Here is a 14,917-nt window from a genome sequence, read left to right as displayed (position 1 = left end):
GCCAAATAGGTTTAGGCAAACTATGGCACAAAGGTTGACACCGAGTGTGAAGATTACATTTGTTAATTACAGTATAACATTCAATTGCACTAATCAATGTTTGAACACTGGTCTAATCCTGAATCCAGTGAACAATGGCTAACTTAACTAGTAGAATGTCCAGTTGGGCTCTTCTGGCTGGTGACAGTACATAAGTGCTGAAGCAGTCTTGAGGTACAGTGTTTTGCTGTTAAATTAACTGTTGATACATACTGAATAGGGCCATGTGTCTGCTTATACCCATGTTTGGCATGCTTATTCATTGGTAATTTTTTGTGTGGCATAAGGCGGAAGCATAAAATGTCACCTTAAATGATGAATTATAGTGTCTACCTAAAACAAGTTCCAACATATATTTTATTTGTAGCTTTAATGTTTATTTGTTACCAAATTTTCATTGCATTTTGTCACATCCTCTTAACACATTTATCAACAGTCCTGTTTAATTAAATGTATTCTATTATTTTCCTATTATCTTTTACTTGAAACTCATGCCTTCCTTTTTAACAGACCCACATTCCATTTTATGTTTCCTTTTTAGTAATGGTTAATGGAGTGGATTTTTCTGGAACTGGAGATTCTGAATAATTTTTCTTCAGGTCTTTGACTTGCAATGGTTGGACAGTATGTCTGGGAAATTCAAATACATGTTGAGTTGACTGCCTCCTGTCGTTGTTGAAAGTTTTAGATACATCTGGATATAATAACCTTCAGATTATTGTAGGTGTGTGTGCGTGCTTAAGAGGGATAAGAAATGCAGAGAAGAATAAAATTCTTTAAAATGAACCACCATCTTTTGAATGCATGGAAATAAAATATCCACAATCATAATAGTGAATTATGTACAAAACAGAGTTTAGTGGACTATAAGTACACTCCTGGAAATTGAAATAAGAACACCGTGAATTCATTATCCCAGGAAGGGGAAACTTTATTGACACATTCCTGGGGTCAGATACATCACATGATCACACTGACAGAACCACAGGCACATAGACAAAGGCAACAGAGCATGCACAATGTCGGCACTAGTACAGTGTATATCCACCTTTCGCAGCAATGCAGGTTGCTATTCTCCCATGGAGACGATCGTAGAGATGCTGGATGTAGTCCTGTGGAACGGCTTGCCATGCCATTTCCACCTGGCGCCTCAGTTGGACCAGCGTTCGTGCTGGACGTGCAGACCGCGTGAGACGACGCTTCATCCAGTCCCAAACATGCTCAATGGGGGACAGATCCGGAGATCTTGCTGGCCAGGGTAGTTGACTTACACCTTCTAGAGCACGTTGGGTGGCACGGGATACATGCAGACGTGCATTGTCCTGTTGGAACAGCAAGTTCCCTTGCCGGTCTAGGAATGGTAGAACGATGGGTTCGATGACGGTTTGGATGTACCGTGCACTATTCAGTGTCCCCTCGACGATCACCAGTGGTGTACGGCCAGTGTAGGAGATCGCTCCCCACACCATGAAGCCGGGTGTTGGCCCTATGTGCCTCGGTCGTATGCAGTCCTGATTGTGGCGCTCACCTGCACGGCGCCAAACACGCATACGACCATCATTGGCACCAAGGCAGAAGCGACTCTCATCGCTGAAGACGACACGTCTCCATTCGTCCCTCCATTCACGCCTGTCGCGACACCACTGGAGGCGGGCTGCACGATGTTGGGGCGTGAGCGGAAGACGGCCTAACGGTGTGCGGGACCGTAGCCCAGCTTCATGGAGACGGTTGCGAATGGTCCTCGCCGATACCCCAGGAGCAACAGTGTCCCTAATTTGCTGGGAAGTGGCGGTGCGGTCCCCTACGGCACTGCGTAGGATCCTACGGTCTTGGCGTGCATCCGTGCGTCGCTGCGGTCCGGTCCCAGGTAGACGGGCACGTGCACCTTCCGCCGACCACTGGCGACAACATCGATGTACTGTGGAGACCTCACGCCCCACGTGTTGAGCAATTCGGCGGTACGTCCACCCCGCATGCCCACTATACGCCCTCGCTCAAAGTCCGTCAACTGCACATACGGTTCACGTCCACGCTGTCGCGGCATGCTACCAGTGTTAAAGACTGCGATGGAGCTCCGTATGCCACGGCAAACTGGCTGACACTGACGGCGGCGGTGCACAAATGCTGCGCAGCTAGCGCCATTCGACGGCCAACACCGCGGTTCCTGGTGTGTCCGCTGTGCCGTGCGTGTGATCATTGCTTGTACAGCCCTCTCGCAGTGTCCGGAGCAAGTATGGTGGGTCTGACACACCGGTGTCAATGTGTTCTTTTTTCCATTTCCAGGAGTGTATATTGTTTTTTCAAGCTGATTAAACTATTAAAAGGGTACGGAAAGGTTAGAATACTGTTTTCGAATTTAAAATAACACAAATGTTGTTAGTTTTGACATGAAAAACAGGAAAAAATAAATTATGAACAATGAAATACATGTGTTTCTACATAAAAAGGCTTTGACCAATAATATTAAAAGACTTGCAGTGACTTAATTAATAGTCATTTCCACACAAGGCAAAAAAATCAAACTCTTGGCTTTTTTTTTTTTTTTTTTTTTTTTTTTTATTACAATAACTGCTACACCTCCAATTTTCATTTTGACATGGAAAAGTAAAGCTGTCCTTATCCTAGAGGTTGGTTTGAACACTTCAATGCTTTGCCAGGCACAATCTTGCTGGAGGTGGGACACCCTTGCCGTCTGACAATGTTAGAAATGGCTTACCCAACTAGTTATAGCAGAATCCATAGTTTAACATGGACTCTGTACTATGGAGCAACTAGGAAGTTTTCACAATTGAAAAAAAATCATTGCCAAAGGTGAAAGAAATAATAAGTGACAGGGAAAAAATTGGTGATGGAATGTCAGTACGTTTGGATTTTTAGTTTGTTAATTACCAACTAAGCCCCAGTGTAAGAGCAGTTGCATCTATCGAAATACGAAATATATTTCATAACAAATGCAGTAGTATTCTCAGAGAAAATGCTGCTCTATGTCGCATGCAAAGTACACCACAAAAACAGTGTGAAAATCTGTTCAGTCTCTTTCATCAAGTGAGTGGACTCTCCTACTACAGTACTGAAAATACACGATCGGGGTGTGTAAGTCACACACAACGGGAAGTATATATTATTGACTTCCTGCCTCACGAGTATTTCTTTTTAACATTGTATCTACTTGTACTCTGCATCTTATGAGTCACTGGTCACTTTAAAATTCTAAAATGGTTCAAGGCCATCACATCCAGTACAATTAAAGATTGTTGAGGGGAGACTGCAAACAGCCAAAATGTTTTTATTTGATAAAATACACGGTCACATTCATTCAGAGTTCCATTTCATACTTGCAAATGTCTGTAATCTATTTATTTTCTTCAGGAAGAATGTTTTAAGAACAAACATGTTGTTAGTGTCAATTTCTTATGTAACATTCAAAGTTTTTCACTGAGGAATCACTCTTTGGTTTTTGTCCTATTCTCGTTTTGAAATCTCCCATAGTCTTTTAATGGGATATGCTGTACTTTTACCAGTTTCTGTAACTCCTCTTAGTGGTCTTACTTCATCCTTTGAACATTTCGGTGCACAAACTTTAGTGACTTCTATGGAATATCTATGGTTTATTTTTAAAACAAACCCTGCTACTCGGTCTGTGTTTCCTTAGGCATCTACAATATGGTTTTTATTTTCTTGTTTACAATAAAGCCTACATTAGAATTTCCTCTCTGAAGTATTTTTTTAGTAGTATAACATGTCTCCTGACTGAACTTCTTTTTGGTCTTTGCTTTGTTACCACACTTCTGCTGACCTCACTATACTCCATTTGATCATATCTAATTTCTCTTTCAATGTCCCTTCAAACAAATAGGAAAAATACAAGGTGACTTAAGTAGAGCCCCGCATACCTGGGAAAGCCTAAAACAGCAGAGATGCCACAGGGGTCTCCTAAGAGATCTGTAGCATCCTCATGATCTACACAGTTCAGTGAAAATCCACATTCCCTGTGACACACAATGATCTGCTGTTGTATGCCATGGTGGTCACTCCAAGTACATTCTGGGCTTAGGGTTGACTGCAAAATGTGCCACAAGTATGCTCTTCAAGACGGGGCAGTTCTGCTACTGGTATGAGAAGACTCACAAAAGCTGTGTTTTTGCCAGAAGCTTGCTTGCCTTAAACCACATCGAAGGTGACAGCAAATGTGTGCTCTTTGGTGAAACTGCACAGCTGATTGCAGACGAGATGTATATGAAATTGTGTTGTTGGAGAACATTTTGTTCACACAACACAAGACTTTTACTTACAAGCTGCATTATAAGAGCCTTGTTCCTAACATCTGGATCAATAACATTTTTCAAATTTTGTACAACACTTGCAATTTTCGAAGTGTGTTAAAAGAAATACTGTATTCATAACAAACAGAACAAAAACTGGTATGTCACAGTCATTAAGAACATAGGCAAAGACAGGACTGCCACACTAGGAGGGGCTGGGTATTTGGCATGCAAAGTTGGAGGACCATACAATAAACCACATCAAACACTACAGAGGTTGCTCTACGAGATGCAGCAAAAGTGACGGCAAGAGAATTTCAAACAGTGGCTTGCAGTGTGTTATAATGGAGGATTAAAATGCTTTACCAGCTGAAGCTTTATGGGGGAAAATCCATATGTAATCGTTGTGCAGCACCTAGATAGGAGTTATTTTCCTGGGTCACATATTAACATTTATCAGTGACTGAAAGAAGCAAGAGTTTTCTTTGTGACGAGCCATTTTTAGTTAATGCTTTTCGCTAACCACAAAATATCCCATTGCAGTTTTATGATATATAATGAAATCCATGACTGGAGACACACAATCTTCAGTTTCTAATCACACATTCTGTGTAACAAAAGCTTGACCTAGCATGTTACTAAGCCTACTTTTGTACTTTAAATTCCCGTTTTTGTCTTTTGCTGAAGATGGAAATTGTTTGAGGGAGCTGCCAGGCTTCAGTGCACGATTCATATCATCACATGGGAAATATAATAGCAATGTATGAAATAGCTACCATGAAACGAAGTAAAAGTTCTGAACAAAGAAAGGGAACTTAGGCCACAAAACCTACAAAAAGTCATCCAAAATATTTATTTTGTATCTAGGCAGTTCCTTGTTGTCATTGTTTTTCTCTCTAAGGCAGATTGACGTTCTGCTTCTCGAATACTGCACTGATGAAATTAAATTAAGGAAGGCATAATTTCATTTTAAAATAAATTTTGAAAACAAGAACAGTAGAAGGAAAGACTGCCATGTGTGTTTTGGTACTTACTTTACATTTTTTAACATTACTCTGGTTAATTATACAGGGTGTTTCAAAAATGACCGGTATATTTGAAACGGCAATACAAACTAAACGAGCAGTGATAGAAATACACCGTTTGTTGCAATATGCTTGGGACAACAGTACATTTTCAGGCGGAAAAACTTTCGAAATTACAGTAGTTACAATTTTCAACAACAGATGGCGCTGCAAGTGATGTGAAAGATATAGAAGACAACGCAGTCTGTGGGTGCGCCATTCTGTACGTCGTCTTTCTGCTGTAAGCGTGTGCTGTTCACAACGTGCAAGTGTGCTGTAGACAACATGGCTTATTCCTTAGAACAGAGGATTTTTCTGGTGTTGGACTTCCACCGCCTAGAACACAGTGTTGTTGCAACAAGACGAAGTTTTCAACGGAGGTTTAGTGTAACCAAAGGACCGAAAAGCGATACAATAAAGGATTTGTTTGAAAAATTTCAACGGACTGGGAACGTGACGGATGAATGCGCTGGAAAGGTAGGGCGACCGCGTACGGCAACCACAGAGGGCAACGCGCAGCTAGTGCAGCAGGTGAGCCAACAGCGGCCTCGGGTTTCCGTTCGCCGTGTTGCAGCTGCGGTCCATATGACGCCAACGTCCACGTATCGTCTCATGCGCCAGAGTTTACACCTCTATCCATACAAAATTCAAACGTGGCAACCCCTCAGCGCCGCTACCATTGCTGCACGAGAGACATTCGCAAACGATATAGTGCACAGGATTGATGACGGCGATATGCATGTAGGCAGCATTTGGTTTACTGACGAAGCTTATTTTTACCTGGACGGCTTCGTCAATAAACAGAACTGGCGCATATGGGGAACCGAAAAGCCCCATGTTGCAGTCCTATCGTCCCTGCATCCTCAAAAAGTACTGGTCTGGGCCGCCATTTCTTCCAAAGGAATCATTGGCCCATTTTTCAGATCCGAAACGATTACTGCATCACGCTATCTGGACATTCTTCGTGAATTTGTGGCGGTACAAACTGCCTTAGACGACACTGCGAACACCTCGTGGTTTATGCAAGATGGTGCCCGGCCACATCGCACGGCCGACGTCTTTAATTTCCTGAATGAATATTTCGATGATCGTGTGATTGCTTTGGGCTATCCGAAACATACAGGAGGCGGCGTGGATTGGCCTCCCTATTCGCCAGACATGAACACCTGTGACTTCTTTCTGTGGGGACACTTGAAAGACCAGGTGTACCGCCAGAATCCAGAAACAATTGAACAGCTGAAGCAGTACATCTCATCTGCATGTGAAGCCATTCCGCCAGACACGTTGTCAAAGGTTTCGGGTAATTTCATTCAGAGACTACGCCATATTATTGCTACGCATGGTGGATATGTGGAAAATATCGTACTATAGAGTTTCCCAGACCGCAGCGCCATCTGTTGTTGAAAATTGTAACTACTGTAATTTCGAAAGTTTGTCCGCCTGAAAATGTACTGTTGTCCCAAGCATATTGCAACAAACGGTGTATTTCTATCGCTGCTCGTTTAGTTTTTATTGCCGTTTCAAATATACCGGTCATTTTTGAAACACCCTGTAAGAATATGTTGAATCAGTCAAGGGATCCTTCTGACCTCTCCCACTAATATATAATTCATTATATAATATAATTCATTATATATGGGTGTGATGTAAGTATCTATCTTAAAGAGGCAACTTCCTTTTCATTCTGTTTTGATATAAATGACATAATGTAAGTTCCGCATTCTTTTCATAGACAGACCAACTGACTGCTGCGTTGTTCTGCTAATGGCATTATCGGACTCTTCCAGTTGCCGTCAGGTTTCTAGACTTTGAAACCGCAACTAATATCAAGTAGCCCCTCACTTGTCTCACTAAGCTGGGTGCTGTACTAGTCCTAATACAAAAAAATTGCTGTCAGCACCGAGAATTGAAACCGGATTGGGTCCTCTGCATGGCAGTCAGTCACACTGAACACTGAATTATGGAGTGGTCTATTTTCATCTAGGCCCTCTAAAATTCACAAGCACGGGGCTTTCTTTCAAATATGTTAATTGATACCTCCTTGTCACTGGTTCTTCTAACAGATACACCATTGGAATTCTGTTTAAAGTTTTAGTTTTTAACACTAGACTCTACTGTCCTCTGAAAATGAAAAAACTGTTGATGGCATGCATCAATGCTGAGGAGAATATTTTTGACAGTGCTTTGTTGACCACTTTTTAATTTACTGCTGTCCTTTTGACCAAAGTGGCAGCAACCCAGTTGGTATTTGTCACTGAGAAATTTGAACCAGAAACATTAACATAGCAATCAAAATAACCAAGAAATGAACACTGATGACTAAAAAATAAATTAAAAAAATCTTGTCTTGTGGCAACAGATTGAGAATGGATGTGGACTAGGATATATGTCTTCGTCAATCCTCACACAGCTCTCACCCCTGTTGTGACTAGCCGATCATTCAAAGTGCCGCCGCACAATTACGCACTTCCACCTAAGTGACCAGCCAGGCAGCGGCCGCTAGACTTGGACTCAGTGTTCAATCGAATGTTACCGTGTTCACATGTCTTGCTTGTCAATTTGCTCTGTGACTTATATGTGTTGTGTAGTTTTGAAATATGTGTGTTCAACTTGACGTTATAACAATTGGTGACGAGGTAGTGGATTTTTCCTTTTCATCGTTGACCCACAGGTTTCCATGGCTACTGTCGAGCAACTATTGCAAGGTCTCATTGAATAGCAAACGCTTCTAACATCAGCGATTCGCGATTTCGCCGCGGCGTCAAATGCGGGGCGTTTCTCGTCATTGGCTATACCTCCTTTTCCTCCTTAAGGCAGAAGACTGGTCTGATTATGGAAAACGTCTTCGACAGCACTTCTTGGCATTTCATGTCACGGACGAACAAACATGTAAGTCTCTGTTCCTTTCCTGGATTTCATCTCAAATGTATCGGTTGTTGTCGCAATTGGCTCCTTTGAGAGATCCTGCGTCTTCGTCCTTTGCTGAAATGTGCTCACTCCTGTCTGTCTATTTTCAAAAGCAAACACATGTGGTAGCCTCCCGTGTTGCCTTTTTTCGTTGTCAAAAACAATCACATCAATCCTATTGTGCTTGGGCTGCTGAACTTCACGGCCTCAGTAGAAAGTGTCAATTTGTTACTGACGTTCACAAAGAATCCTATGCCGATTCCATGGTCCGGGATGCTATTATCCGGTCGGCGCCCGACAAAGAAGTTCGGCAACGTGCCCTTCAGTTGGCAAATCCGACTCTAGATGAAGTCGTCCTCTCCATCGCGCAGTCTTTTGAAATTTCTCGCGCCGCTGGGGCGCAAATAGAGGCGTGGGGTGATGTCCGGGAAATACAACCTCTGTGCGCTGTTGACGACGCGTGTGGCGCGTCCCTGCCGACCAACGTGGCTGCAGTGCGCTCCCACGCGCAGCATTGGCCTAACTATAAACAACCCGCTAAGAAACTGCAGCCAAACCCCCGGCAACTTCCTTCATGTCCGCGGTGTTTTACGAAACATTTACGCGAGGATTGTCCCCAACGTTGGGCTGTGTGTCACAATTGCAAAATGAAAGGTCATGTGTCTTCCGTTTGCAAATCCAACCGCATACATGATGTTAATGAACATGACGCTGATTCTGATTCTGTGTTGTCTGTCAATTGCACTTCTTCCCTTTCAGGGAAGTTTTTCCTCACTGTCCAAATCCTTGGTCGGGATGTTCGCATGCAGGTGGATACCGGTTCTGCTGCCACTATAATTAATTCTCAGACGTATCTTCAGTTGGTTTCTCCACTCCTATCACCTGTCACTCGGCAATTACGTACGTACAATAAACAGAAGATTTCTCTCTTGGGACAATTTAATGCTGAGGTATCTTACAAATCCGTCGTTCGCACTGTTCCCATATTTGTGGTCGACCATAGTAACACGGAGAATCTTTTTGGTTTCGATGCCTTTCGCGTTTTTGGGTTCTCCATATATGACTCTGTCAATATCGTCTCTGATGCTATTCCTTATGCTCAATTGGATTCCTTGTCGACGACATTTTCGTCCCTTTTTTTCTCCTGGGTTGGGCCGTGCAAACGTCTTTGAAGCTCATATCACGCTCAAACCCACTGCTCGGCCTAAGTTTTTTTGGGCTCGGCCCATTCCTGTGGCCCTTCGTGATCGGGTAAAATGGGAGCTGGATCGTCTCACTACTTCAGGGGTCTTGCTTCCTGTCACTTCCAGTGAGTGGTCCTCTCCTGTCGTCGTCGTTGCTAAGCCAAATGGTGATATTCGCCTATGTGGCGATTTCAAAGCCACTGTAAATGCTCAATGCCTCATCGACACTTACCCTATGCCCCGACCTGAAGAACGGTTCACTAATCTTGCTGGAGGCCAGTATTTTTCTAAAATTGATCTGTCAGAAGCTTATCATCAACTTCCTCTCGACACTGTTTCCTGGCAGTTTCTGGTCCTTAACACGCCTTTCGGCCTCTATCAATAACAACGCTTGCCATTCGGGGTTGCTAGCACCCCTACTCTCTTTCAGCGATTCTTGAAACAATTATTGCTCACTGTCCCTGGGTGTATCAATTACATGGAAGACATTGTTGTCACTGGCTCCACCACTGAAGAACATCTTCAGAACCTCCGCACACTTTTTCATGTCTTACAGACTTCTGGTCTTAAGTGTAATCTTCAGAAATCACAATTTTTTCAGGCATCTATCACGTACTTGGGGTACGCTGCGATCGATGCCCTTCCTCGCCCTGCATCTCTTAAGGAACTGCAGGCCTTCTTGGGGAAAATAGCATACTATCACAAGTTTTTACCGTCTGCTGCTTCGGTGGCTCAGCGGTTGCATCGCCTGTTGCATAAAAACGTGCCTTTTCACTGGTCTGCGTCATGCGATGCGGCTTTCCAGAAATTGAAGACTATGCTGAAACAGGCCCTGTCCCTGGCTACTTATCAACCTGGCCAACATCTTGTTCTTGCCACGGACGCCTCTCAATATGGGGTCGGTGCAGTCCTTGCGAACCATTTTTCGGACGGCTCTGAACAACCCATCGCTTATGCCTCCAAAACGCTCACGGATGCCCAACAAAAGTATTCTCAAATTGAAAAAGAAGTTTCGCCCATTATTTATGCTCTTCATAAGTTTGGTGTTTTTCTCTATGGATCCAAATTTCATCTTGTTACGGATCACAAACCGCTTGTTTCCTTGTTTCATCCATCATCGTCACTTCCCGACAAGGCTGCACACCACCTCCAACGTTGGGCTCTTTACTTGTCTCGTTTGAATTATGAGATTCATTTCCGGCTGACGGCTCAACATGCGAATGCTGATGCACTGTCTCGCCTTCCCATGGGCCCTGATCTGGCATTCGATAGGGACGAACTTTTGTGTGTCCATCTGGATGTTGCCGAGCAGCGGGTTGTGGACGGATTCCCCATCACCGGGGACCGGCTGGCAGCTGCTACGGGTTCTGATCCTACCCTCTCCCGGGTTTTACGCTGTATTCAGAAGGGTTGACCAGATCGTCCGTCCACTAAGACTTCTGACCCGTTGCGGAACTACTACACTTTGCGCTACCGCCTCACGACTAGGGATGGTGTTATCCTCCTTTCCACCGACAATGCTTTGCCGCGTGTTGTGGTACCTGCGTCTTTGCGTGCTTCGGTCTTGCGCCTCCTTCACCAAGGGCACTGGGGTGTGTCTCGCACAACATCTCTGGCGCGCCGCCATGTGTACTGGCCCGGCATCGACTCTGAAATAGCACACATGGTCGCTGGCTGTGGCCCTTGTGCGTCACAGGCCGCCGCCCCGAAGTCATCTTTGTCACCGTGGCCTTCACCTGAGACGCCCTGGGAGCGCATTCATGCTGACTTCGCGGGACCTTTTTTAGGTACTTATTGGCTCCTCGTAATTGACACCTACTCTAACTTTCCTTTCATTGTCTGTTGCACGTCGCCTACCACCGCGGCAACCACAAGTGCTCTCGCCCACATTTTTTCTTTTGAAGGGCTTCCCTCTACTCCTGTTACTGATAATGATCCGCAATTTGCCTCTTCCGAATTTGCGGAATTTTGTGCTCGTCACGGCGTTATGCATGTCACGGCCCCTCCGTACCATCCACAACAAACGGTGAGGCTGAACGACTGGTCCGCACATTTAAGGCTCAGATGCGGAAACTTCTGACTTCTTCTGCTGCTGATGATGCGCTTCTCCAGTTTCTGGCTTCTTACCGTTTCACCCCCACGGGCGACCACAGCCCGGCTGAGCTCTTACATGGCCGACAGCCCCGCACGCTACTTCATCTTCTGCGGCCTTCCACCCCACAGCTGCGGGTGCCTTCGCTTGGCCAGTTCACCACTGACGACCTCATCTGGGTACAGCAGGGATATGGCAGGCGGCCAAAGTGGAGTCTGGGCCGCATCTTATGACACCGTGGCCGACGCCTGTATGAAATCCAGACGGACACAGGTGTTGCAGTGTGTCATTCAGACCAGCTTCGGCCTCGTGTGCTGGCAAAGCCTGTTCCGAATGCCACTACACCACCTTCAGCTCTACCTGATGCTCGGGATCTTGGCATCTCTCATTACTCACAACGCAGCCCTCTCACCGTCATCTCAGTGCCAGTACAAGAACGGACGCCACCAGGAGACATGCCCATGCAGGAACCGGATGACCATCATCTGTCGGAGCCAATCTACTCGCCTCCTTCTCCTACGGACGCTGACACATCGCCCATGTCTCTTGTTATATCAACTGGACTTGCCGCAATGGGCAGATTGGTGCACGGGGCCCCAGCAGCTTCGACCCCTACATCTCCTGTCATCTCGACCCGTTATCAGCGGGGACACTTCCGTCCGTATGGGAAGCCTCCTCCTCGAGACTTTACGGCCAGTCAAACAACGCCTATGGACGTTAGCAATCTCCAGGCCACCTCCATCAAGACCAGTGCAAAAATTTCAAAGGGGGGAAAAGTGTTGTGACTAGCCGATCATTCAGAGTGCCGCCGCGCAATTACGCGCGTCCTCTACATGCGGCGCTGTCTGCCAGCCATGCAGCAGCCGCGCCACCTAAGTGGCCAGCCAGGCAGCGGCCGCTAGACTTGGACTCAGTGCTCAATCGAATATTACCGTGTTCACATGTCTTGCTTGTCAATTTGCTCTGTGACTTATATGTGTTGTGTCGTTTTGAAATATATGTGTTCAACTTGACATTATAACAACCCCCAACCTCTTGCACGTTGTTCACACGCCTGTTTAAGACCCAGGTGCAAGCCCTGTCCAACATACCTATCCAGCACATCCTACCTCAGTCCTGTCATAGGCTTATCTTATCTTATCCTATCCTATCCTATCAGAAGCAATCACATAATTTACCTGCTTTCCTGCAATTTATGCACAACATTGTATGTGGGCATGCTCACCAAATAACTATCCATCTGAATGAAGGGACATTGCCAAACTGCAGCCAGGAGTAGAGTTTACCATCCAGTGGTGCAATATGCTACATGCTCAACATGCTCAATTTCAGTGATTGCCTCTATTATTTGGTGTGTTGTTACTTTTACGCCTTAAATTACTTCAGTCCACCAGGACTTTCCACTACCATATTCATAAAAAATCCAATATCAATGGGATGCACCTCACAAATACCTTTTTTCCCTAATTTTCACATCACATCACCATGTTTAAATGTGTACTTCTGGCTTTGTTCCTGGCTGTTGGGAGGAGAAGAATTGCATTTTCTAGTTGTTTCACAGGACACAGCTCATTAAAACAGGTGTTCAGGATATTACAAACCATCATTGAATTGTGTCCTATCCAGTAGAGATTTTTTCACGTATATTAATACATAAGACAATAAATACTTATGAATTAAAACTACATTGCCGAACCTACCATTGTGTTTGTAACTTTTGATGCGGAGACTCCGGGGGTGAAGAAAGCTTTGTTCAGATATTCCACACATCCATGTATTGCACTTCTTGCAGCAACACAGGCTTTCTCACCCCAGTTAACTCCATCTGCAAGTGCCAAGACAGCTGAATTTTCTCTTGCTACTATAGCAAAGCAGTCAGCAATTGGGTCTCCAGCATTTTCTTGAGTGACTGGATGTTTCTCATACAAAGTTGTAGCAACACCAAATGCATCAGGATGTGGATGAAACCAATTCAAAATACCAGCTATTTCCTCTGGTTCAGATGAAATCTGTGACGCATCTGGACAGACCAAAAGTAGGAGTTTTTCAAAATGTTCTTCTGTGATAGATAAAACATTAAATGTCAACAAAAATTCAGATTGAACTCTGAGATATTTTATTAAATTCTATTAAAATACCTAAGTAAATTCTCCTGAGTATAATACTTTGGGTTTTAGTAACTTCTTCCAAAACACAGGCATAGTGACAAACAATAAAATTTTTCATTTATTCTTGTATTTATTATATCATATTCTTGCATAGTGAAGCTTAGTGTTCCAGCCTCTAATACTTTATGCAAAATAGATTTTGCATATTTTTGATAAAAATGAAAATACTACTGAACACAAGCAAGGAAACTTAGTGAATTCTCTCCCTGTACTTATGAAAGTTTGGATTCACCTGACAAACTGTCTCTTGGCTTCTGTCTCGAGTTCTTCAGCCGATGTTTGTCTGATGGTTTTTTTTTATGTTTCGCCAGCGTGAGTGGTGCGCGAAACGTCAGAAAATCAGATGAACATTGGACAAAGAACCTGAGACTGAAGCCAACAGGCAGCTTGTTAACAAGTGGCCACAAAAGCCTTAACAATTTTGGACCCAACTCTTAATTCTTGTAGATTACATAACCACTTTATTTAGAGAGTCTGTTAAATGACATCCTGATTATAGTGGCAACAAGAAGGGCATCCACCACAAATTTAAAATAAAATATGCCACATAATGAAAACAGTGACCTCCTACAACAGTGTAAAAGCTAAGGAAGACTGTTACTAAGTAAATGGCCAAATGCAAGAATATTTCTCATATTTAAAACTAAAAAATGTGAAAGAAAAGGAAGAGACTGCTTAAAGTATTTCTGTCAATATTCACCAAGAGTCATTAACAAATACTGTGAAAAACTCAAGTGTACAACAGTGACAGTCTTCTAAATTAAGAGTAAAAATTTCATTATTTTTCCAGTGGGAAAATATAACACACAGGGCTAAGGTAACGTGGCCTCATAACGAAATTAAATGCGTGTGTATGTGTGGGGGGGGGGGGGGGGAGGGGGGGGGGGTAGGTGGCTGGAATGGGTGGGTGGGGGCAAGAGAGAGGAGGGGGGGGGGGAGTGAGAGCACACTCATTACTTCATAACAGAAATGAAATGAAGCAGCAGTACTTGTCATAACATAAGCCCCCACAAAATTATCCCTCTACCTTATAAACTAAAATAACAAAATTGTCTTTCTCCTTCATAGCTTATTAATTCTGATGATAATTCTGGAAACAGGTTTCTTCATTTGCATTTCTCTCAGCACTTGTAGACACCATCAGACAGATGGACACAATTATTCTATACTAAAATTGAACTCACTGAACTTCTGCACCTCA

General features: G+C 44.0%; 1 protein-coding gene across 1 annotated transcript in view; it reads right to left on the bottom strand.

Moving 5' to 3' along the window:
• The window catches only part of LOC126248656 (PP2C-like domain-containing protein CG9801), a 50,742-nt gene that overhangs the window by 14,819 nt on the left and 21,006 nt on the right, over nucleotides 1–14,917 (bottom strand). Inside the window, exon 4 of the mRNA XM_049949842.1 lies at nucleotides 13,249–13,568. Within this exon, the coding sequence (XP_049805799.1) occupies nucleotides 13,249–13,568 (320 nt within the window). The remainder of the gene's footprint in view (nucleotides 1–13,248; nucleotides 13,569–14,917) is intronic.

This window comes from Schistocerca nitens, chromosome 3 (assembly GCF_023898315.1).
Source record: "Schistocerca nitens isolate TAMUIC-IGC-003100 chromosome 3, iqSchNite1.1, whole genome shotgun sequence".
Taxonomy (NCBI): Eukaryota; Metazoa; Arthropoda; class Insecta; order Orthoptera; family Acrididae; genus Schistocerca; species Schistocerca nitens.
The sequence above is the reverse complement of the archived record's forward strand: the minus strand, read 5'-3'. Positions and strand labels throughout refer to the sequence as shown.